This window comes from Cetorhinus maximus, chromosome 1, assembly GCF_964194155.1.
Source record: "Cetorhinus maximus chromosome 1, sCetMax3.hap1.1, whole genome shotgun sequence".
Lineage (NCBI taxonomy): Eukaryota > Metazoa > Chordata > Chondrichthyes > Lamniformes > Cetorhinidae > Cetorhinus > Cetorhinus maximus.
In genome coordinates this window covers 171,779,689-171,805,717 of record NC_135879.1, presented here as the reverse complement: position 1 = coordinate 171,805,717, position 26,029 = coordinate 171,779,689, and the positions used below count along the sequence as shown (strand labels likewise).

The window sequence follows — 26,029 nt, the reverse complement described above, 5'->3', positions numbered from 1 at the left end:
ATATAGGCCAAACCAAATAAGGATAGCAGATTTCCTTCCCTAAAGGAAGGCATGAAGAAACCAGGTGGATTTTTACAACAATTGATGATAATTATCATGATTACTGTTACTGGTTTTATATTCCCCAGATTTATGGTGATTTTAAATTCAAGCAGCTGCTATGGTGGGATTTGAACCCATATTCCCAGAGCATTAGCCTGGATTTCTAAAATATTGGTTTAGTGATATTACCACTATGCTAACATCGCCCCTAATCTTATTGATTTGATCCAAATAGGTGTCAATTATACAATATGCTAAAGATGCAGTATTTCAATTCAAGCTGAACTGTAAAAATGTAACAGCCGAAGTTGAGAACGTCGAACAAAAACTAGGAGATCAAACAAACACAGCTGGTGCAATTGACTTTGCAAGGTAATTCATGCCTTAAAGTAACTACTTGTAATTGTTTATCAAAATATTGCCAGAATAATTGCCTGGAATATTTCTTCTTCCGAATAAAAACCGTTTATGCAGGAAATTCAGAGCAGGTCCATCTACATCTAAAATGAGAAAAGACAAATTCAGAATAGAAATGAAGGCATTCACTTATAGCCCTCATTCAGACATTACTGTGGTGAAGTATGAGTGTCTGGTACAGTGTGTATATTTTTTTTTGTGCCTGGATTGAGGATCTCTCATGCTCTCATGATGTTTACAAGAAATGCCTTGGCTTAAATTTCCATTCTGAGCTGTTGTCAGATCTATTATCATTTATTTGCCTTTATTTGTAATTTCATTTCTTTGCATTATCGGGATTTTACATCACGGTGATGGCTTCATCCACTGGCTCGAAGGTCAGTCCCACCTCAGCAGGTCTTGGAAACCCCAACTGAATTTTACATTGATCAGGCAGTTAATTACCTACAGACAGGGTTTCTGCTCCTTTAAGAGAAGATGTACCGCCCCCAGGAGCTGCTGGCCAATCGGATGGCCAGGTCTTCAGTCCCAGCAGAGCGACCAGGAGGAGTGGTCACTGATGGGACTGAGCCAGGCCCAGACCAGCCAGCTTGAGGAGGTGCCATGGTGCACGTAAGCCAAGTAAGGCTCACCAAGGCCAATCGGGTAGGGTCTGATGAGGAGAGGGTGGAGGGGTTCTTGTGGCAGGAATGGACCTTGCCACTGGGGATGCTCTCTGTGAACCAAAGGGTGCCTGTTCAGGAGCACCCCCATCCTCATGCCCACAGCGTGGTCGCCAGTGTACACCTGGCTGTCTCCCCTTGTGGCAAGGTGCCCATCTGCCACTGCTGTAGTACCAGCGGCGACAGGAAGAGGCCCTTAAGTGAGTAAGTAAATTGAGTAAGTTATGCTGAACCTTTATAAAGCTCTGGTTAGGCCATAACTAGAGCATTGCATCCAGTTCTAGTCACCGCACCAGGAGAGATGTGAGGGTCCTTGAGAAGGTGCAGAGGAGACTTACTAGAGTGGTTTCAGGGATGGGGGATTTTAGTTACAATGTTAGTTTGGAAAAGCTGTGGTTGTTCTCCATGCAGCAAAGGAGATTGAGGGGAGATTGGTTAGAGGTATACAAGATTATAACAGAGTTCAATAAGGTAGATGAGAAAAAGCTGTTCCTATTAGCTGATAGTACAAGGACTAGGGGACACAGGTTTAAGATTTTGGGTAAGAGATGCAGGGGCAATGTGAGGAAGGATTTTTTTAATGCAGTGAGTAATAATGACCTGGAACTCACTGCCCATGAAGGTGGTGGAAGCAGAAACAATCAATGATTTCAAAAGGAAATAGGATAGGCACTTGAACGAAAGAAACTTGCAGAACTACGGGGATGGAGCAGGGTAGTGGAATTGATTGGATTCCTCTGTGGACAGCTGACATGGATCAAATGGCCTCCTTCTGTCCTGTATATCACCATAAATGATGCGGTTTGCCTATTCTTAATGCTTTTGAGATGATACTTATTAGGGGCTGAATTTTATGGGCCTCCGCCAATGGGTTTGCAAGTGGGGGGGCCTGTATAATTCCCTGAGCGGCCTTGTCGCCATTCTCCTGGCTGCCCCCAACCTGTCCACAATTCTTTCCGGGAGCGGGCCTAGGCCGAACTACCCTTGCCCTCACCCCTATTGAGGCCCTTAAGTAGGCAATCAATGGCCAATCAAGAGCCGCATCCCACCTGAGCAGGTCACCCTGCCAGGGAAGCCCGGCAGGTCACCCTGCTTGGGCCCAGGATGGGGTGGGCGCCTCCATTACTGACCCCCTTTCCGAGATCAGACACCTAAAGTGTGCTCCAACCCCACCTGCCCTTCAATTCATGACTTCCACTTTCTGGGCCTCCCCTCCCCGCTGCAAGACCCCAGATGTATTTGTGTCCTGGGGCTCTGACACTTTGATTCTGGGGGCTGCTTGTGGTCCCAGCAGTGGGCAATGCTTCCTGTGGTGTTGCTGGGACTGCAGAGTTGCCTGGCAGCTCTCTGAGGTTAGGTATCTGCCAGACTGAGGGTGGAGGTCTCACCTCCAGCCAAGAAATGCTCCTCCTGATTGGTGGGATGTGGCCCCTGCTGATTCCTCTTGTGACGGGGTGGGAAACTCTGCCATCAGAAAAATTGTCCTCATTATGTCTATTTTGTTATCCAACAAACTAGCTGATCTTCTATGGCATTCCTCACAAGCAGTCTACTGTTGTAATTTTTAACTGCTAACTATTCCTTTAAAGCAATTGCTCAGGACACCCATTGAGAAAGTGTTCTAAAAGGTGCCGGGGTCAATTAGAAACCAATTATTGTTGCTGTTGGCAATTAGTTGCCTCTTCCCTTTGTTTCTTCAAGAACATTTTTAGGTTAGCTCAATGTCAGAAAAAATAGCAAGGCACAAATGAGTTTCCTTCTCTTTTTGTATATATTTTCAAATATTGTTCAATAATGATTTGCTGATGTTTTATACAAAGTGGAGCGTTATAGAGTACGATAGAAATGTAAAATGTTTATAAGAGTAGATGAATAATATCACGAGAAGATCAACTTTGCAACAAAATTGAATCCACAGTGACAGCACTTATTTATGACATTTGGGGGACATCATCTAACTTAGAAACCTGGATGATTTAAATAATCAAGAACAGGGGAACTAATGAAAAAATAGCCCGTAGGGCGTAGACCTCTAACTGAACTGATTTATAATGGTAGCATTGGCAGTAAGTATTTTTGGCCCAAGTGAAAAGGTAACAACTATATGCTTTGCCTCATACTTAATTGATAATTCAAGTTTAATGTCGCCATTTCTAACAAACTATTTAACATGATGTTTCAACTGTACATTGATTGAAAGACTTGTAGATTGCCGGCCAGTTATTTTGCGAACTTGTGGAATTCACCAAGGTAACTAATTTTCAGTACGTTGGCAGGTTTTGCTTGAAAGCGGATCAGTTCTGCAATGTGTTACACCATTTTGTCATATTTCAGGCAGGAAGCATTCTTACCTGAAAATGGTGGCAGGCCAAAAGCAACAAAGGTAATGGTTGTTGTAACTGATGGCGAATCTCATGACAGAGACAAGTTACCAAAAGTGATAGCTGATTGTGAGAAGGAACGCATCATCCGATTTGGGATTGCTGTAAGTAAATGCCAACACTTTTTTGTCAGCAAGTTAGATACCCATTGTTTAACAGATGTCACAAAATATTTAGCAAAGTTATGCACTGAGCAACAGAATCTTTTTAAAAATACACTTTTCAAATTACTGCTGGCTATGTCAGCAGAGAAATATTTCACACATTCAAGTGACATTGCTCTGTCAGTTATTTTATCCTGCCCGTTTATGTTAAAAGGATGAAATTGTTCAAATTGCAGAGAAAGGGATGTCATGCAAACTTAAACATTCATTGACTAAAAACTGCAACTTTAATTTTATGTTTTACTGGGTTATAAGCCACAGTATGATGGGCTCTATTCCCAAATTGTTTTAGATAACTTGAATTTGTGTCACAAAAGTGGAGCGAATGCAGAAAGATATTGGTTAGGAAATGAAGAGAAATGACTAATTCAATAGTTCACACCCAAGTTAAAATCACAGGCAGAAAAATATCACAAATGTTTTGAGCATTCTTTCATTAATATCACTGATCCATAGATGCGAATAGTCAATGTTTGACACTGACAGTCAGCATTTTGGAAACTTATCCAGACTGACACACATAGCAGCAAAATGTCTGCATAGGCAGTCCAGTCTACTGAGTCTGCTATCGTCGTCATCATTGTTGTTATTGGCTGTCTCTCAATTGGAGGATGATGTCTACTCGGGGTCATAGGTTTCTGCTATACCTGGGCCTTCATTCGGCTGAACAGGACAATTCTCGACCCACAGATCTTTGAACACATAAGACAGGATGTCCCAAGAGGTATTAGGATCTTGAGGCAGGATTTGCTCCCTTTTCTTCCCTTCTCAGCCACCGCTTTGCCTCATCACTAAGGCGTTTGGGCTGACAGCATGATACAGCTTGATGGACAAGTTGTCACCATTTTGAACGATTGGTAGCAAGCTCCTCCCAGTCATTAATGTCAATGCTGCCATGCTTCAAGGAGAGTTTCAGAGTGTCTTTGTAGTGTTTTCTTTGTCCTCCTCTGGGAGGCTGGCCATTTGAGAGTTAGGAAAACAGGAACTGGTGGGGGAGATGCTTTTCAGCCATCTGGACAGTGTCCAGTCCATTGTAATTAATTTTGCAGGAGTTTCGCTGAAATGCTTGTGGACCTGGCTTCAAGAAGGACGCTAGTATTTGTTCAACAGTCCTCCCATTGAATCTGGAGGAGGCGGCAGAGGCATTGCTGATGGAATTTCTCTAGCGTTCTTATGTGTCACTGATACATAGTCGAGGCCTCACTGCAGTACAGGAGCGTGGTGACGACAACTGCTCTGTACACTAGGAATTGTGGAGGCCTTTGCTGTCAAACACTCACTGCCATAGTTTGAAGAAGGCTGAGCTGGTGCAGCTGATCCAGTGTTGGATCTCCTCATCAATGGTGGCCTTTTGAGAAAAGGTGGCTGCCAAGGTCTGGGAAGTATTCAACATATGCCATGTCTCTCCTTTGACATATATGGGAGGTGGAATATTTAACTGACCATGGTGTAAGATATCAAGGAGAGAAAGACCCCCAGATATGATCATCTATGTGAGGCAGAGGATACCCCAACCCGTCTCACTAAGGATCCCTGACCAATTCTGACCTGCAAGATGTGGACTCACATTCTTTAATCAATTCAGCGAGTTTATTAAGTATCACAAAGACACACAAAGTTAATACGTAACAATGGCAATAGATATGCAGCACAATGAGGATCCAATGGTTCATGCTTCAGTGCTGTCTGGGGCACGGTCTTCTCTTTTCTTCCTCTGTCCTGTTGCCCACTGTCTGTCTGTCTTCTTCTAAATGTGCCAATGATGTTCTGTAGCCCCCTTTTATCCCCGTCAAGAAACCATTGTCAGCCCAAATTAGCCTATAGTTTGTCCTGGCCAATATGATTGGATCAAGTTGATGTCATTAACATTAATTGCCAACACATAGGCATTTACAGGTGCTTCCTGTTTTCCAAAGGTTCTAAGATTCACATTTCTGTTAATGGCTCAGCTTCTGCAAATCTGCAGTTTCAACATTCATCTTATCCTTTATTTTCTGCAAGCAAGCTCTAAACTCTGCATCTTATCTTTTCTATTATTCTTACACAAAGGTATTAACAGAGTATAATCTATCAAATTATTTCATAATAAAGCAAGCAGTAACTAAAACAGCATATGTTCAATGCTTCAACATATTAGTGCACATAATTTATAATTAGTTTTATCTTTCACAAGCATAAAATATACTGTAATCTGCACCTCTGCTTGAACTGTGTAGGTCAGTATGTGGCCTCTCCAGATGCACAACCTCTCCTTTTTCAGTGAGCGGTTTCTCACACACACACACACACATGTACATGCACGCACACATTCCAAAAGTGACAAAATGACATTTTACAGTGGAGATAACCATCATGCTTTGCAGTCCAACCTTGACATTACAGTTTCTGAAAAAGAATATTTCAGAATGATTATTATAGACAAATCATAAAAATCTAATTAAACCCAGGATTTAGATTGATTTGAGATTTGTTTTGGCAACATTCAAGGACAGACCGAGTCTTTCATACACAGAATTGAAGGTATTGAGGGAGGCTGACAAATCTGGTGCAGAGTGGGCAAAGACACTGCAGCCATCCTCAAACTGTGGGCTGTAACTTGCGAGTTCTCCAGCGTCGGATTGAGGGGGTACCCCAAAGGTGCGCTGGGGAATCCCTCACAGAACTTCACAGGTAAGCAGTTGCACAGCAATTGTCCAGAAATGCTAACTTCCTTTGGGCAATTGCACTGCACTGGGAACCATCCGAAAATGCAATTTAAATTGCAAACTTTGCATGGTTCTGACTGGGTTACACCAATAGTTACCCAGAAAAATTTGGAAGAAATTAACCTCTTCTAACATCTGGGCAACTGTTGTAAAGACCCAGACCAATCCCCCCGCGGGACTCCCCCAACACTCCCAACACCCAAGAGACATCCCCAACCCTGACAAACCATCCCCCACAATATCCCCCACCCCTGACCCCCCATGGGATTCCCCCCAATCGCACGGGACTCACCCCACCTCTTGCGAATGTCCAACTCCCCCACCCCCTCCCAAATATCTGACACCCCCCCACCCGAATGTCCAACAAACCCCAGCCCCCCACACCACCCTAGTATCTGTCCCCCCCACCCCCTCCCGAATGTCCGTCCCCTCTAGCCCCCACCCCTGAATGTCTGACTCCCCCACACGCCCCTAATGTCCAATCCTCCACCCCCTCCCGAATGTCCAAGTTCCCCACCCCCTCCTGATGTCCGAACTCCCCACCCCCTCCCAATGTTCGACACCCCACACCCCCTGAATGTCCGACCCCCCAACCACTCCCAAAGGTCCACCCGCCCCACCATCAACTCCCGAATGTCCGACCTCCCCACCCCCTCCCAATGTTCGACACCCCACACCCCCTGAATGTCCGACCCCCCAACCACTCCCAAAGGTCCACCCCCCCCACCATCAACTCCCGAATGCCCGAACTCCCCACCCCCTCCCAATGTTCGACACCCCACACCCCCTGAATGTCCGACCCCCCAACCACTCCCAAAGGTCCACCCCCCCCACCATCAACTCCCGAGTGTCCGACCTCCCCACACCATCCTGATTTCCGCACCCCCCCAGCCCCCAAACCAATTCCCCCACCGAATATCTGACCCTCCACCATCCTGAAGGTCTGCCCCCCCCGCAACCACCATCTCCCTTATGTCCGACACACCCCAACCTTTCCGAATATCCGATCTCCCTCCTGATGTCCCAAACCTTCCCCCTATCCCCACCTGACCTCCAAATACCTCCACCTCCCAAATCCTATCCACTTACCTTCTCCCTGGCCTGTCAATTTCAATCGGACCTTTAAGCTTACCTGCTTTACGGCTGCTAGTGCCTTAAAAAAGGGGGCGTGTCCTTCTTCAATTTGACGATGCTGGATTTCAGAGACAGTTGCGCTGCCTGGATCTCCCCTGGCCTGAGTCGGAAGGTCGGATAAGACAGACACAGAAGAAATTTGGCGTAGGTAAGTGGGCACGGAGTGGCAATCTGACGCTGATTGCCACTCCAAGGGAGTTACAGCCCTGTATATCTATGGTAGTCAGTTTAGTTTTGGCATAGTAAGCAGTATTTAATACTCACACCAGAGGGCAGTTGATCTTTGAAGAGGTGAATAGCCACTGTCAGGTAGATTGAAATAGTATGGGGACTATCACACAGCCTTGCTTGACCCCAGTCAGGATTTTCAACACATCTATTTCAGATCTCCTACTCAAGACAGTTGCAGTGTATCATCATGAAGCAATTGTAGGATTGTGTTGAAGGTTCTTGGACATCCAAATCTCTGGAGTACAATCCAGAGATCCTTGCGATTTAATGAGTCAAATGCTTTGGTCAGGTCGATAAATGCAATGAAAAGTTCCCGGTGTTCTCCTTGACATTTTTCTTGGATTTGTCTGGCAATAAAGACCATGTCAGCGGTTCTTCTGGAATGTCTAAAGCCACACTGTCTCTGGGAGGATTTGCTCAGCCACGTTAAGTAGGAAAATCAGGAGAATACATATAAGGAAATTCCTTGCTGTGGACAAAAGGAAAATAGCTTGATTGTTTCTACAGCATGGTTTATCTCCCTTCATGAAGATAATTACAATTGTCACATTCCTGAAGTCAGGTTGGGGGCAGTGTTGTGAGGAAGTTCTTTTCCTCTCAAATCCATTGGGTGAGGACATGGAGTCTTGATGTAAGCAAAACACTTCGAAGACCTCAGGTGTGATACAATCAGGGTCACAGGCTTTGTTGTTTGTCATCTGTCTGCTTGTTGCAGCTCTCCCATCATTGGTGGTTCACCAGTGAACAGGGTACTAGAGAGTATCAACTGCCACTGTGGATTCACAGTTGAGGATTGTTGGAAATGTTCTTTCCAGTATTGAGGATGACATTGTCACCGTTAAGAGACACTATTCTGTGAGTGAAGGGAATTTTGTCCATTTGACTTTGGTCTATGGATGGCCCTGGTAGCTTCAAAACAGCTTGGCAAGTCATGACGGTCAGTATATTGTTGGATCTCTGGGGCTTTCTCTTCCCACCACTTGTCCTTTATCTTCCGGATTTGCCTTTGTGTATCAGCCTTGAGCTGTTGGAATGCTGCCTTCTTGACTTTTTTTTAATTCATTCATGGCATGTGGGCGTTGCTGGCTAAGCCAGTATTTATTGACTTTGAGAAGGTGGTGGTGAGCTGCCGCCTTGAACCACTGCAGCCCATGTGGTGTAGGTACACCCACAGTGCTGTTAGGGAGGATTTTGACCCAGTGACAATGAAGGAACGGTGATATAGTTCCAAGTCAGGATGGTGGGTGGCTTGGAGGGGAAATTACAGGTGGTGGTGTTCCCATGTGTCTGCTGCCCTTGACCTTGGTAGCGGTCGTGGGTTTGGATGGTGCTGTTTAAGGAGCCTTAGTGAGTTTCTGCAATGCATGTTGTAGATGGTACACACTGCTGCCACTGTGTGTCGGTGGTGGAGGGAGTAAATGTTTCTGGCCGGGGTGCCAATCAAGTGGGCTTCTTTGTCCAGGATGATATCAAGCTTCTTGAGTGTTGTTGGAGCTGCACTCATCCAGGCAAGTGGAGAGTATTCCATCACACTCCTGACTTGTGCCTTGTAGGTTTTGGACTTGCGACCTTGGGTTGTTCTGCCAGGCAATGTAGGCTGATCCAGAAAAATGTGACCCCTGCTCTGATGCAGTGGACAACCTACAACTATGCAGCACTCCCTTGGAGCTGCTTGGAAGTGTCAGCCAACACATGCCTGGGACTCACCACATACAGATGTGCAGTTGTGTGGGTGGGAAGGAAGAGGAGCATGGTTACACCATCTGCAGCTTTATACATTATACAAGATTGTGGGATATGGGTGAAATGGGATTTCAGAAAGTGCATAAAGTAGGAACATACCATCATCCTGAAGACTTCAGCGACTGTTCTCAGTGATGCCCATGCCAGTAATGCTAAGTACTAACTCCTCTGAAGGAGTGAGAAGATGTAGCTTTGCTGCTTCTTTGCTGCTCCCTCCTATTAGGTGCCACTTTGCCCTGAAAGAACGAGGAGAGAATGCTAGTAAGTATGTTTTTTGGTGATGTGCCTGTAATTGCTGAATAGCTTAGGTGTGATGTTTGCATCAGTGCTAAATATTTGAGGGTGAGGTGGAGCATCTGAATGTTAAACATGAGCCCTGGTTGCTAAAGATTGTTGATGGGTGAGTGATGGAGATCTACTGCATCGAGCAGTGCACTGAGGTTGTTGGTGTAGTTGGTAGGACGTGGCATTTAAAAATGAATTCACTGACCTCGACCATTCGTTTGAGGTCACTGAGCTTCTTGATTAGCTGAATCCAGGTCCAACTTCCTGGCATTGACCTCTGTAGCTATCTGCTCCCACTGCCTTTACAGTGTCTGTCTTGGAGAACTTCCTGGGCCCCTGAAGATAGAACATCTTGCTCTCGCTCTCGCTCTCTCTCTCTCTCTCTTCCTCCCCTCCTGCACTATGTTTCCAGTGCTGCTTTGGAGAACTTAGGAACTCTCTCTCTCTCTGGCCTTTTGAGCCTCTACTTCAGTATATTCCTGTTACACAAATGTTTCCCAGCCAGGTGAATGAGATTCCACAGCCAGAATGCACCTCCCTTTTAAGAAACACGGGCCAGTTTTAACTGGTGCTAGCCTCACATGAACACAGGCCCCCCAGCTGAGCATGCAGACATTTAGCTGTGTATTTAACATTGGGTACAGGCCACTATCATGAAACTGAGGAGTATTAAGTTTGTATGCTACTTGGATTACCGTCAATAGGCTTAATTGAAGATCACAATCCCAACACCCATTAATAGCCTATCCAATTTTTAGCCTATTATCTCTTAACTCAGATATGAGGGCATCACGATTGAATCAAGTTAACATCCCAGGCAAACTAAATTTGTGAATGTGAACAATTGAATAAAATTGGAACAGTTGACAAAAATATTTAATGTACTTCCATGTAATAGAATTCAATTTATTTTCTATTTCATAGGTTCTTGGATATTACACTAGAAACAACATAAACCCAGAAAACTTGATTAATGAAATCAAGTCCATTGCAAGTGATCCAAAAGAGAAGCATTTTTTCAACGTATCCTCAGAAGCTGCTTTGATGGAAATAGCTAGTGCTCTCCGAGAACGTATCTTTAGTATTGAAGGTAAATCTTTCTTTCTGGTTTCTTCAAAGTATTGTGTTCTTATAATTTTATTTTACCCTAATGATGAATTTCAAACAATTAATCCATCCAAAGGGCTGCTATAATGATACAGTGTGCAGTTTTGGGACTATAGGAAGGAGGGTGAGGCAACAGGAAGGGTACAGCCCAGATTCTACATGATACTGTCTGTGAATGAGGAGATAGTTGCCAAAATAGACTTGCGAAATTGTGGTTGTTTTCATTAGAACAGAAGACATTAGAGGATGGTTTGTTTAATGTGTTTAAAATTATGATGGATATTTCAGAGGAAAACAGACTGTTTCCAATGCTTGACCAGTCTACAGGAAGGGGATATAAATATATAATAAAATGAAAGAAATTTAAGACAGAGAGCAGGAAAAAACTTTTACAATATGTATTGTAGGGCAATGGAATATACTGCTAGAGTTAGTTTTGAAGCAGAGATCATAATCAACATTTAAGTTTATGTTAGATAGATGGTTGAAGGAAATGGGAATAAAACAATAGGGGGTTAGAATAGGCTCATGGGATTAAAACTACTCCTCAAGCTGAAGGTACAAACCAACACAAACTGGTTGAGACAGACAGACTATCTTTGTATTAAAACAGAAAATTCTGGACAAACTCAGCAGGTCTGGCAGCATCTGTGGCAAGAGAAACAGAGTTAACGTTTCGAGTCCATATGACCTTTCTTCAGAGCAGCTCTGAAGAGTCATATGGTCTCGAAATGTTAACTCTGTTTCTCTCTCCACAGATGCTGCCAGACCTGCTGAGTTTTTCCAACATTTTCTATTTTTATTTCAGATTCCCAGCATCCACAGTATTTTGCTTTTATCAATCCGTCTTTGTTTTGTAATTCTATGTATTATAGCCCTGAAAAGCACACCTGAAGTTATAGGTACATATTGCTGTCAGAGCTCCTGTACAGTGCTCCAGATCCTCAGAATGGTGGCGTGGTCCCAATGCTAGGGCTTTTCTCTTTAAACGTGTTGTGAGTAGTTGCTCTGCCAGTCTGTGTTGGTTTGGTTTGTATCTTCAGTAGTTTTAATCCCATCAGCCTATTCTAACCCCCTATTTTTTTATTCCCATTTCCTTCAACCATCTATCTGACATAACCTTAAATGATGCTTATGACCTCTGCTTCAATACTAACTCTAGCAGTATATTCCATTGCCTTACAATCCTCTTTGTAAAAGCTTTTCCTGTTCCCTGGCTTAAATTTCTTTCATTTCATTATATATTTATACCCCCGTGTTGTAGACTGGTCAAGCATTGGAAACAGTCGATTCTGCAGGTTTCAGGATTTCTTCAGTAATAAACATAGAATGTGCTGGAAATACACAACAGGTCTGGCAGCATCTGTGGAGAGAGAAAAACACGGTTAACATTTCGGGCCATGGCCTTTCATCAGAATTGATTCCGACAAAACAGTCTGATGAAAAGTCACAACCTGAAATGGTGCTGCCAGACCAGCTATATATATTTCCAGCATTTTCTGTATTTCTTTCAGATTTCCTGTATCTGCAATATTTTGCTTTGGTGTCAGGGTTTCTTGACTTTGTTTCCAAACTGAACTTAATTCAGAGATCCTTAAAATTCATCACATTGAAACAATGATTCTATTTTACAAATATGTAGCTGGCATGTTACCTTAAGCACAAATTCACGCTTTCTAGGCATCATCCATGATTTCATCTTAAGACGGTATTATGGTGCCAATGTTATTTTAAGGGCCAGGAAATCTGGCTAGTTGCCTTCCAACTGATAAAAATTAATCAAAGGTATGGCAGAAGTAACATTATATTAGATTTCTATATTTTGTATATAGCATGTTTCATAGTTTTATATTTTATCCTTCGAGGGACAAGCAATAAAAATGAAGATACGTTCCTATTGGAAATGGCACAAGTTGGATTCAGTGCACACTTTGTCCCCAGCCAGGTATTTACTTTCTCTGTGTGGTTTTCATTTTATGTCATAATCATCAAGGTGAAGAATTAGCACAGGAAGTGTTGTGTTTTATGCCTTGGAGATATGCAGAGATGACACACCAGTTTTTCTGTCTAAACAGAACTTTATTTGCAAAAGCTTTTAAGATGTCTGCACTCCCATCTTTCTGGCTTCTTGCTTTCAGATTAGTTTCTGTTTCTCTATAACCACACTTGACTAATAGTGCACACAGAACAGAGAAGAATCAACAGACACACATTATCAAACACCGAACAATTGAATACTACATATTTTCCACCTGAAAAACTAAAATTTCTTATTTAAGTTAAAACATCATAAACAATAAATGTGTGTATATTAAGCCATTTCATAGTGTTCAGCGTGTCCATTTTCTCGAAGTACAGAAATAGTCTTTGAGATATGAAGGTTGTTGATGACAAACTTAAGGTTGTGGTCCTACGTGATCAGTTCAATGTGGTGGATAATCAACACCGTAGTCACTCATTGAAAAAATAAATGTCTCCTCATAATCATTGTCCTTACAATATCTTGGTTTGCTCATTATCAAGTGTCCAGCATTCCACTTCGTATTGTTGTCCAACAGGTAAGTGTTGGTACTGAGCAACCGCTCAATCTACTTTGGTGGTGTAGGGGCGTGAGAGTCCCTTGCGGCATTTCACTTAGACTCGGAGCCGTACTCTGGACATAACAGGAATGAGTGACTCAATACCAAGTAATGTATAAAAACAGCAATTCATTAAACAATTATTAATAAAAAGGAGAGAAAAATAACTTTACTAAGAAAAAAGGAAGCAAAAAACATTTTTGTCTTTCTTCCTTTCTTTTAATATACACTTTATTATAGTACAAATGGCAAACTCAAATTGGTCTGTTCAAAGCAGTTCCCCAAAATGGTAAAACATCTCCAAATTAGTCTGTTTGAGACAGTTCCCTAAAATAGTACTGTTCCCCTTGATATATACATCACCAAGTCTCTGAATAACCTTGCAGGGAGGTGGAGTCTCCGGTCAGTCACTCCGTCGATGTCCCTCCCTTGTTTCAGTTCCTGTGACTCTTCAGCACGTCACAAATGGCAACCATGTCAAATTTTGTGAAACCGGTGGAACTGATGTGTTGATATGAGGAGCTTAATCTCTCCAAATCCGGTCAATAAGGAAGGATGGTATTGTACATAGTCTGTGTCATCAGTCATGTTAATGTGTGCTCTAGTGGGCTGTTTAAGTTTGAAGCCAAGCTTATTAAGTAGGTTTACCACATAAGGCTTTGGCTACATAGAATATGAACCAGTCTATGGTGATGTTTTTGTTGTGCACTGGAATTGCTATGGTTTCCAAAACCAGAATAATCAAGTAATCGAAAGTTTGTAGAGTGACTGTTGTAGAAGTGAAAGAAAGCTGTGAAGAGTAACCATGATTGAGTTTGTCACTCAATACAGATACGTTCAGAGCACAATGATGAGCGACAGTGAGATGCTTGCAATCTTGACTGAATATTTCATAAAATGACCTGGTGCTTTACTGTCCATATTGGTGTACACACGCTGTACCTGACTCTTTAGGATTAGATTCCTCCACATGTCAAACTGATCAAATCGTCTTCTTTGATGACATGCACACCTTTACAAAGTGATTCCGCTTTAAGCATGAGTTACGCTAGACATGGTGTTGTGAATCAATGAGCACCTCCACAATTTGGGAACATTTTTGAAGATGTCTGACTATAATGGAGCATGTGTTAATGATACTGCTGAGGTCTCTTTTGTCTGTAACCCTTGCACATGAACTGGTTGTGACTGCAACCTTCAGTCTAAGGATGCTTTTCTGTGAAACTCTTGGAATCTAACATGTCAGATCCAATTTGGACTGACAAGGCTTGGCTTTTTCCAAGGTTAAATCATCATCCTCCATGAGAAGGCATTCCTTAATTAATGGAATTAAAGTCTTTTCAATTGTACGAATGAGTTCATTAGTTAGTATGCCAAATTTACATGTGGAAGGCAATTGCCACAATGCTTTTTCATCCTGTTTTATGGGCTCACCATTTCCCTGACATCTGGCGGAATGTATATCATTAGATTATCACACTTCTCTTTAGTCCAAAGTATCCTTCAAGAACACTTACCAATGTATCAAATGTAGTTGTGTCTTCTGTGAGCTGTTCAAATATTCACTGGCCTTGTGTTCCGAGACAATGTACAAGTATTACCTTCTTGCGAGTTGATGCTACATCCGGACTGTCCATCCCCATAGCGAGCAAATAGATCTTGAACCCCAAAGTCCATTGATCCTACATTATGGGTGGACAACCCAGTGAAGAAAATAAAGTTGCTGGAACCAGTAAATTTAAATATTCTCTATCTTGTCACCAATTGTTATGTTTTGTGCCTCAGATATGCAGAGATCACACATCTAGCTGTTTCAATGTGTGTAATTGGAGTTTTATTTACGTGCTTTTTTAAATGTCTGCACTCTCATACTTCCAGCTTCTTGCTTTCAGTTTAGTTTCTGTTTCTCAATAACCACATCGAGGCTTGACTAATAGCACATAGAGAAGAGTCAACAGATGCATATAATCAAATTGAATAATTGAATACTAAAGAAAATGAATCCTTTCTATGGGTGCGGTGAGAGAGAACTCTTATTCCTTTCCCAGGTGTCTGTAATCAGTAAGCTTTTGAGAGAAAGATGTGTGGGCATATTTTAACCCCTGAGTGTGTGAACAATTTGAATAACCAGCAGCAAGCTTTTTGTGTATTTAAATAAAGGAAGAGGATCGTTTATGCACTCATACCAAAACCTAATGCTACGGCATTCACTAACTTAGTTATGCATTCACAAATTCATCCAAGGAAAGTACAGTTGAAAAGAATAGTGCACTTTTACATGTTATAAGTAAAAGAATAGTTCATAATTTACATGATTGTCTTGTTCTGGAAAATACATGTTGCAAGCTCGTTGATGAAGACATTTTTACTCCTGAATTTTCAAGATTAAAAAAGGACAAACCAGGCTGCCTCACCAGGTGACTCCTTTTTTTTTATTCATTCATGGGACGTGGGCTTCCGCTGGCTGAGCCAGCACTTAGTATCCATCCCTAGTTGCCCTTGAGAAGGTGGTGGTGAGCTGCCTTCTTGAACCGCTGCAGTCCATGTGGTGTAGGTACACCCACAGTGCTGCTAGGGAGGGAGCTGCAGGATTTTGACCCAGTGACAGTGAAGGAACAGCGATATATTTCTAATTCATGATGGTGAGTGACTTGGAGGGGAACTTCCAGGTGGTGGTGGTGGTGATTCCATCTATCTGCTGCCCTTGCACTTCTAGATGGTAGTGGCCGTGGATTTGGAAAGTGTTCTCGAAGGAACCTTGGTAAATCCCTAACAACTAGAGAGACTGGAACGTGCATTGAGTTGGCTCACTTCTGTTCAATTTTTGGGACTGAATATAACTCTGAATACAGTAATAGAATGAAAGTTCTGCTTGAGCTGCAAAATGCATTTCAACAGTCTGAATATATTTACTAGAGGTTGTACAGTATGTACAACTCCTAATTAAAAATGTTTGGCATTAAATGGCCAATCCCACTCAGAAATGTTAAAGTTTGGTTAAAGAATGGAAAACTGTGGTGCAGTAAGAGATATTCTTCTGAAGTTGAGGTGGATAAAGGAAACTTTACTTTGCAATACTTATCCTGGGACAGCCAGGTGCAGTCACTGGAGACAGAAAATGGAAAAGTGTTCTACTTTGCAGCAATAATATCCCTCAGCTTGATCAGAACAAAAACTTAAAAAGATAAATCCAATGCAACACCTTAAGAAGAGTGTGATGATAATGTAATGCCACCCAGTGTTCGATGCATTGAGTAGTTTCCTAGTTGTGAACTTTATTCAAGATAAACATCCTTTTTTCAGGACTTGCTGATGTTGGGAGCTGTAGGAGCTTATGATTGGACAGGCACAACTGTCCATAAATCATCTCGCAAGACTATCATTTTTGCCAGGAAAGTTTTTCAAGACATTTTGCAAGATAGAAATGACAGCTCATACTTAGGTAAGCTTTAACCTCATTCCCACACATTATAACATCACGGTTGTCACAGTCACCTTCTGAATCATTGATTTGACTTCAGGGCAAACAAATTGGTTTTACAATTTATATGCTACTATAAATAATGAGCAAAGTTTCCTATCAAGTTTAGAAGCCCCTAGACCATTGCCAGTCATAAATAGGATGACAATAAGCATCAACATGTTGAATCATATAACAGTGGAATGAAGGCTTACACTTGAAAACTCACAAATACTGAGTTCCTCTGGCAAGATGCCATGGATCTTTGTTAAGCTGAATGCAGATATTCCCCAAGGAATAATGGACAGGATAAAAGTCATTCCCAAACTTGTTTTACTGACCTCCAATTGGTTTGATTTGGAATTACTGTGACCCGCACTTTGTTCATTTCAGTAATTACTTAGAACTTAACTTTTTTTTGCACAATGGAGCAATTTCTCAGTCTGATGTACCTGGGCAATGGTCTGTTCCAGGTGCAAAGAAGAAAAGTGGTCTTATAGCCATGATGCTAGTCTTCTCCATTCCTTTATCTCGCCCACAGATTTCTGGGGTTACCTCCCAAGTAGGCTCCTGGAGTGTTTATGGTTGCCATGATAATGAGAAAGGCAGGGGACAATTAGCCATTCTGCACATTTCGCCGCCCACCCACCTGAGCTGCTCATTTGAGAATCCTTATTTTGTAGGGCTTCCAGAAGAATCTCTGATTAAAGAATGAGAGAGGTTGCATGGATTGTATGGATATACACCTGTCAAAGACAGAAAGTAAAGACCAGAGAGTATAAGTCCCCTTTTCTTACAGAGACAGTAGGGCAGAATCACAGAATTGTTATGGTGCAGAAGGAGGCCATTCAGCCCATTGTGTCTGCATCGGCTCTCCGAATAAGCATTATGACTTTGTGCCATTCTCCTGCCTTTTCCCCATAACCCTACACATTGTTTCTATTTAAATAACCGTCTAATGCCCTCTTGAATCCCTCGATTGAACCTGCCTCCACCACACTTCCAGGCAATGTATTCCAAACCCTAACTACTCGCTGTGTGAGAAAGATTTTTCTCACATCGCATTTGTTTCTTTTGCAAATCACTTTAAATCTGTGCCCTCGCGTTATCGATCGTTTTACAAGCAGGAGCAGTTTCTCCCTATCTACTCTGTCCAACCCCCTCATGATTTTGAACATCATTATCAAATCTCCTCTTAGCCTTCTCCTCTCCAAGGAGAACAGTCCCAACTTCTCCAATCTACCTTCAGAACTGAAGTTTCTCATCCCTTTTTTGTAAACCTCTTCTGCACTCTCTCCAATGCATTCACATTCTTCCTAAAGTGTGGCACCCAGAACTGTACACAATACTCCAGCTGAGGTCTAACTGTGTCCTATATAAGTTCAACTTAACCTCCTTGCTCCTGTACTCTATTCCCTTATTAATAAATCCCAGGAGACTGTATGCTTTATTAGCCACTCTCTCAAACTGCACATATACACCCATGTCCCTCTGCTCCTGTACACCCTTTAGAGTTGTAACCCTTCTTTTATATTGTCTCTCCATGTTCTTCCTAACAAAATGAATCAGCTCACACTTCTCTGCATTGAACTTCATCTGCCACCTATCTGCCCACTCCACTAACATGTCTATGTCCTTTTGAAGTTCTATACTTTCCCCCTCAGTTTACAATGCTTCCAAGTTTTGTATCATCTGCAAACTTTGAAATTGTCCCCTGCACACCAAGATCTAGATCATTAATATATATCAGGAAAAGCAAGGGTGCCAATACTGACCTCTGAGGAACTCCACTACAAACCTCCTCCAGCCCGAAAAATATCCATTAACCATTACTCGCTGTTTCCTATTTTGCAGCCAATTTTGTATCTACGTTGCTACTGTCCCTTTTATTCCATGAGTTATAACTTTTCTCACAAGTCTGTTGTGTGGCACTGTATCTACTCTTTTGGAAGTCCATGTACACCACATCAACAGCATTATCCTCATCAGCTCACTCTGTTATCTCTTCAAAAAACTCCAGCAAGTTAGTTAAACACAATTTTCCCTTAGGGAATCCATGCTGGCTCTTCCTAATCGACCCACATTTTTCCATGTGACTATTAATTTTATCCCAAATAATTATTTCTAGAAGCTTCCCCATCACTGAAGTTAAACTGACTGGTCTGTAATTGCTGGGCATATCCTTACAACCTATTTTGAACAAGGGTGTAATGTTTGCAATTCCCCAGTCCTGTGGCACCTCCCCTGAGTCTAGGGAAGACTGAATGATGATGGCCAGTGCCCCTGCAATTTCTACTCTCTCTTCCTTCAATATCCTTGGATGCATCTCATCTGGCCCCAGTGCCTTGTGAACTTTAACTACTGACATTTTATCCCAATATCCCCCTCTTTATCAATTTTGAATCGATCTAGTGACAGTTTCCTCTGTCACCATGGTCACCATGGCTTGGGTAGCATCTGCTTCTTTGGCAAAGTATTCATTTAACACCTCAACCATGCCCCCTGCCTCCATGTGTAAATCCCCTCTTTAGTCCCTAATCAGCCATACTCCTTTTACCACCCTTTTGCTAATTATGTGCCTATAGAAAATTTGAGATTCCCCTATATGTTGGCTGCCAGTCTTTTCTCATAATTCCTCATTGCTTCTCTTATTTGCTTCTTCACCTGTCTTCTGAATCCTCTGTATTCAGCTGGGTTTTCAATTGTATTTTCTACCTGACACCTGTCATAAGCACACTTTTTCTTCTTTATATTAATTTCTATCTCCTTTTTCATTCAGGGAGCTCTCGTTTTGTTTAATTTACCTTTCCCTTTTGAGGGAATATAACTTGACTGTGCCCAAACCACTTCATCTTTGAACATAGCCCATTGTTCAGCTACAGTTTTTTCCCGCCAACCTTTAGCTCCAGTCTATGCAGTCCAGCTCTGTTCTTGCCCTATTGAAGTCAGCTCTCCCCCAGTTATTCTTACTCTGGATTGCCCATTGTCCTTTTCTACCATCATCCTAAACCTTATAATACTGACTCCTAAATGTTCCCCCACTGACACTTGATCTTCTTGGCCCACCTCATTTCCAAGAACCAGGTCCAGCAGTGTGTCCTTTCTTATTAGACTGGACACACCATACTGCTGTAGAAAATTCTCCTAAGCATACACTAGGAACTCTTGTCCCTCTCTGCCCTTTACACTACTACTATCCCAGTCTATATTCGGGTAATTAAAGTCCCCCATTATAACTACTCTATAATGTTTGCTCCTCTCTGTAATTTCCCTGAAGATTTGTTCCTCTACATCCTTTCTACTATTTGGTGACCTATAGACTACACTGAGCAATGTAATTGCACCTTTTTCATTCCTTAGCTCTAGCCAAATTGATTCTGTCCTTGAACCCTCTGGGACATCCTCTTTCTCCAGCACTTAAATGCTTTCCTAAATCAATACCGCCACCCCTCCTCCTTTTCTTCCTGCCCTATCTTTCCTGAACACCTTGAACCCAAGAATATTTAACACCCAGTCCTGCCCTCCCTTGAGCCAGGTCTCTGTTATCGCCGCAACATTATATTTCCACATGGCAATCTGCGTCTGTAACTCCTCAATCTTATTTACTACACACTGTGCATTCACATACATGCACAATAACCCTGATTCACTTTCATTGCTTTCTCCCTTACTCCAACTCCACCTATTAACTTACTATTCTCTATTCTAGTGCTATCTGTCTCTCCCAATATTTTGTGCATCTTGGTATTACTCTGTAATATTCTCTCCTGTTCCTTAGACCCCTGCTGAGTTAGTTTAAAACCACCCCAACAGCACTAGCAAAACATCCCGCAAGGAACTCAGTCCTGGTTCTGTTCAGGTGCAACCCATCTGGTTGTACAGGTGCCATCTCCCCCAGAGCCAGTCCCGGTGTCTCAGGAATCTAAAGTCCTCCCTCCTGCACCATCTTTCCAGCCACGCTTTCATCTGCTTTATCCTCCTGTTTTTGTATTCACTTGCGCGTGGCACTGGGAGTAATCTGGAGATCACTACTTTTGAGATCCTGCTAACCAATTTTCTACCTAGATCCCTAAATTCTGCCTGCAGGACCACGTCCCCCTTCCTACCTAAGTCATTGGTACCAATGTGGACCACGACCTCTGGCTGTTCACCTTCCCCCAGAAGAATGTCCTGCAGCCACTCTGTGACATCCTTGACCCTGGCACTAGGGAGGCAACATATCATCCTGGAGTCACGGTTACTGCTGCAGAACCTCCTGTCTGTCCCCCTAACTAATGAATCCCCTATCGCTATTGCTCTTCCTTTCTTCTTCTTCCCCACCTGTCCAGCTGAGCCACTCGTGGTGCCACAAACTTGGCTCTGACTGCAATCCTCTGATGAACAAACACTCTCACCAGTATCCAAAATAGAAAACCAAGTAGTGAGCGGGATGCCAGGGGACTCCTGCATTACCTGCCTGGTTCTCTTGGACTACCTGACGATCACCCATTCCCTTTCTGCCTCCATGCTCCTAACCTACGGTGCATCCCTTACTGACTGTGCTGTTTGAAAAGCCTGTCTCTTTTATAGACCCTCTGATGATTCACTAGCTAGTTTAGCTTCCTGCTACAGTAATTAACACCACTTGAATCGACTGCTTTCAGGTGATTGACAGATAACTGCCACTCCAGGCAATTCTCTACTTAACAAGCTAGCCTAACTTACTTATGTCAGATCTTGATTCTTAATCTATAGTTAAACCTGAAAAGGACTTACCAGGACTTACCATGTGAACCTACTTAGTTTGCTACTCACTCGGTCTCTGTTGTATTTGCCTGTCTCCTCACGCACCCCTTACTGACGTGCTCAGTCCTAGAGTCTTTTGGCAGGCAGTTTTTTGGACAGAAGCCAAAAGATCCTTTGGGAAGCACTGCTATCTAGGCCTCTCAGGTTCCAGCCACTATATATCCATGCCCTCTTCCATGTCCAAAGCCCTGACAAAACTAATAAACTGAAACTGCAATTATGGGTGGATTGTGATAAGGGCAGATTAAGCAGGTTTCAAGTACATTCATTCTAACTAGTACCAAAGCTGAGAGAGGCAAAGAAAGCAATTCTAATAATTTGCAAGTATGCAGATCCCCCTCACCCTGCTTATTAGACAAATGTAGTATTAGGTTTTATAGTGATGCATAAATTAAATATTTAAAGCTCAAATTAAGAATTTAATCTATGTATATTTAGTATATGTTATTTATATACTTTATAAACCATTTATTGACTTTGCAACAATATTTTCACTGATGATATATGACTTGTATTTTACATCCTAGGTTACTCTGTGACATCCCTGGTTACACAAAATTCTGTGCTCTATGTTGCCGGAGCACCACGCTTCCAACACACTGGCCAGATAGTCATTTACACAGTTGGGTCAAATGATGAGGTGGTAATTAAGCAAACGGAAAAAGGAGAACAGGTATGTACTATGCTAACTCAACTTTTTCTTTTAGATTCTGCTTGACCTGCTGTACAATTACGTTACTTTCTGTTTCTGTTGGAAAGGACAAAGGCAACAATACAGCAACATGACTGGATTTGTTTTTGAGGAAAGATGTTAAACTTATTTAATAGAAAGCCGAGCATTGCATTGTGTTATATTTGGGTAAATGTTGCTTTGATTCAACCTGCAGTCTTTAATGCCATAAAGATCAATTTTTATCAGCAAATTACATACAAACTACAAACTTCAGCTCATTCACCAAAGCAACATTGTGCCACAAGTGGAGTGAGGACCTGACCTTGACAGAGTTGCTCCCATGGCTAAAGAAGAATAGGTCTATTTGACCTTTGACAGCTGCATCTATTTCCCTTCCACCAGGCCATTTACAAATGCTAGGCAGAGTCCAGGCACGGAACCTCCCTCTGCTGGGGCTGTTTACTTGCAGAAAACAAGAAAAAATGAGATGCTGTCTGACATCCTGTGTGTTTCCATCATTTTCTGTTTTTACATCACAATCAGAGCCCTGGGAAGGAGAAATTAAATATCAATTCCTTTTTTGCCACCATGTCTTCAACTGACCTCGGGATAGTTGTGGAAGCTCCAGTTGATGGGAGTCTGTGGCAGGTCACAGTGTCAATTGTTTTGACTGGTGCCATTTCATTGAGTTGCTCAACAAGCAGATTCAGAAGAAAATATGTCAGAAAATGCCCCTCCCCACTTCATTAAAATACAGCAGGAAATGGCCCCTTCTATAACAGACAGGAGATGCCTCTTCACCCGCTTCCGCCCTACCCCCCATGCCACCACACCTCATTACATTGCAGGCAGGAAATGCTCCCTCTCACATGATTACAGTGCATGCATTGGGCCTGCTCCTATTATAAGCGCAGGCCTAGTAATATCATGAAAAATACCCAGGAAGTGCCAGGACAGCATAATGGTTGGGGACACCTGATCCTATTGGCCTTTGCTTCTTTTTCCTCTGTGCTGTACCTGGTGCAAGGCAGAGGAAAATCTGTGGTAATGTAGAAAAATATTGCTGAAAAGGAAGACATGTTGCCAAAGCTTTTCATCTTGCTTTCACCAGGACAAACACAAGAATGCCAAATTTCAAATGATCACAACAATTTAAATGACTGGAGAAAAGGATACTGATTGTTTGACAAGTTGACTTTGATTGGCCAAGGCATTGCCATGGAGAAAGCAACATGGAACTATCAGCTCCACAAGCACCTGGATAATTCAAAAAAGACACAAAGGTTGAACATATTGCTTTTGTTTGAGAAAACAGAAACGTCACTTCTAGCAAGCCTAAATGAGCCAAATTATGAACTCGACTGATTATCTTAAATTGGTTGTTAGTGCAGCTATTAGTGCACTCAGCAATGTTCAGCAAATGCTGCCTAGTCATAGAATCGCATCTATCTATAGACATTTTATTTTGGGTTTTGCAAGTGTGAGCTGGTTGAATACTTTGTACTCTGTTGTCTGGGCTCTGCCTAATACAAGCAACCAAAGGAACATGTTGTTTGATTTGATCAGCCAATCCCTCGGACATACAGCCTGGCATCACACCAGCACTGCTTTCTCCATGGCAATGTCTCAGCCAATCAGAGTCGACTTGCCAACCAATCAGCACCCTTTTCTCCTGTGGTATAAATTGTTGCAATTGTTTGAAATTTGGCATTCTTGTGTTTGTCCTGATGAGTGAAAGATGAAAAGCTTCGACAACATTAATACAACAAAGAATTTTTGTTGTGTTAATGGAGAAAATTGAAGGCTTCATCACGGACAAAAGGAAATGTGACAAATACACAATAGGAACCTGGTAAATTAAAATTAAAATATTTAGGGGGAGAAATTTGTTTGCGTAGCACTATTTCTAGCTATGGAGATTTGTGTTAATTCAGTGGGGCCAATCAGTGCCGCCCTTCCATTATATTAATGAAGAAAGCCCTGCGGATGCCTGCCCCTGGGGAATCAATGCAGGTCTGGCAGAGCTATGCTAACAAATGTCTCCCCATAATCTACTTGTATATAATTGGAATTTTAAAATGAATGACCGCCCTGTTATCTTTTCAGCTTGGGTCCTATTTTGGCAGTGTCTTGTGCTCTGTAGATGTTAACCGGGATTCACTAACGGACGTACTATTGGTTGGGTCGCCTATGTTTATGGGTCAACATAAAAATGAAGAAGGAAAAGTGTATGTTTTCTCTGTCAATAAGGTAAAATGATTTTTATACACAATTTAATATCAATTTGACCAGTTGAGCAGAAGCCTCTTAGCGGAAACGTGTTTTGTACCAACAAAATCCTTTAATCTAATTTCTCTTAATAAAAACAAACCCCATTAAAATTACTGAGACCATAAATGCTGCCCAAACCTTTAGACAAATGTTCCAGTTATACTTGCTGCCTAAAGCACGGCTGCAAAACATTACTTGATAATGATAGAGAATCACTTCTACTTAGCGTACAAGTGTACAACAGCTCAATGTGTTACTTAAAAAATACTTTGAATACTGGAAGCACTATTATCTGAGAGTACTTAATTGGCCCATTGCTCTAGAACCCAGAGCTTTTTAGCAGAGTAAATGGCATTAATTCAAACTGAAATGTAAAAACTGAATAATATGAAGTTACACCTGCAGCCGATGTTATTCATAGAGCAAGCCAACTCCCAGAGGGAAACTTGTCTTACTGATCGTAACTTTTTTTGTGTGTATTTTGAAAACGAGGGAATAGCTACTGATCCCAGAAACATAGAATTCCAAATACACTTTTAAGATTTTAAATTAAAAGATTTATTAACAAGAAGAAAAAATACTTAAACACAGAAAAGTAAAATTACACAGTTGAAACAGTTTTACAAAACATTCCCCAAAAAAATCCCACTTGGTCACATAGAAGAACACATAGGTGAACTATTTGGCAATAGCTCCCTTATAGATGTTTTTAACTCTAAAAGTCCAGTAAAAGTACCCAAGGCAAAAATTACTGCTACTTTAGTAAAGTATACCACATGACTTCTCACACTCTTCCACTCTACTTTGGAAATCCAAAAGAAGTTTCAGAAACAGACTGCTTTCTGAAAACAAAGAATTTCCTAGCTTGAATCTGGATTTCTGTTTCAAATTCACAATTTTTCTCAGCACAGAGCTGGTCTCAGGACATTTCCCCCACACAGCAACTTCAACTCAACTAAACATCTCCCTGAAATATCTTTTTTTTTCCCTTTCATCCTAGACTCCATTGTCCTAAACATCACTTTGAACTCAACTTTTCCAAAATATATAAATCTTTCATGTTTTCTTATTGCCTCCACTTTCAGATCATATAAAATTTAATAACCTTCCCTTGTTTACTTATGAAACCTTTTTAATTTGTAAAAGTCTCTTAAACCCCCTTTTAAACTTAGCAACTGAAAAGTCAGATCCTTACCTATCACCTAATGAAAATCTTAAAGCCCAACCTATTTACTTGTAATTCCAACTTCACCATAGCCTCTCATTACAAATGCATGCATCTACCACCTTTACCTTTCATCTCTCAGTTCCCACAGATAAGCTGTCTTTACTAACCTACCCACAGTTCAATTACCCATGGACACACACACAAACACAGCCTTCTTTACAG

General features: G+C 41.9%; 1 protein-coding gene across 3 annotated transcripts in view; it reads left to right on the top strand.

The window, feature by feature from the left end:
* The window catches only part of LOC144685460 (integrin alpha-2-like), a 171,291-nt gene that overhangs the window by 101,618 nt on the left and 43,644 nt on the right, over window positions 1–26,029 (top strand). For all 3 annotated transcript variants that reach the window (XM_078549998.1, XM_078549990.1, XM_078550007.1), the window contains 7 exons: window positions 278–414; window positions 3,456–3,606; window positions 10,689–10,854; window positions 12,737–12,816; window positions 16,754–16,892; window positions 22,223–22,368; window positions 24,475–24,618. In XM_078549998.1, the coding sequence (XP_078406124.1) occupies window positions 278–414; window positions 3,456–3,606; window positions 10,689–10,854; window positions 12,737–12,816; window positions 16,754–16,892; window positions 22,223–22,368; window positions 24,475–24,618 (963 nt within the window). The remainder of the gene's footprint in view (window positions 1–277; window positions 415–3,455; window positions 3,607–10,688; window positions 10,855–12,736; window positions 12,817–16,753; window positions 16,893–22,222; window positions 22,369–24,474; window positions 24,619–26,029) is intronic.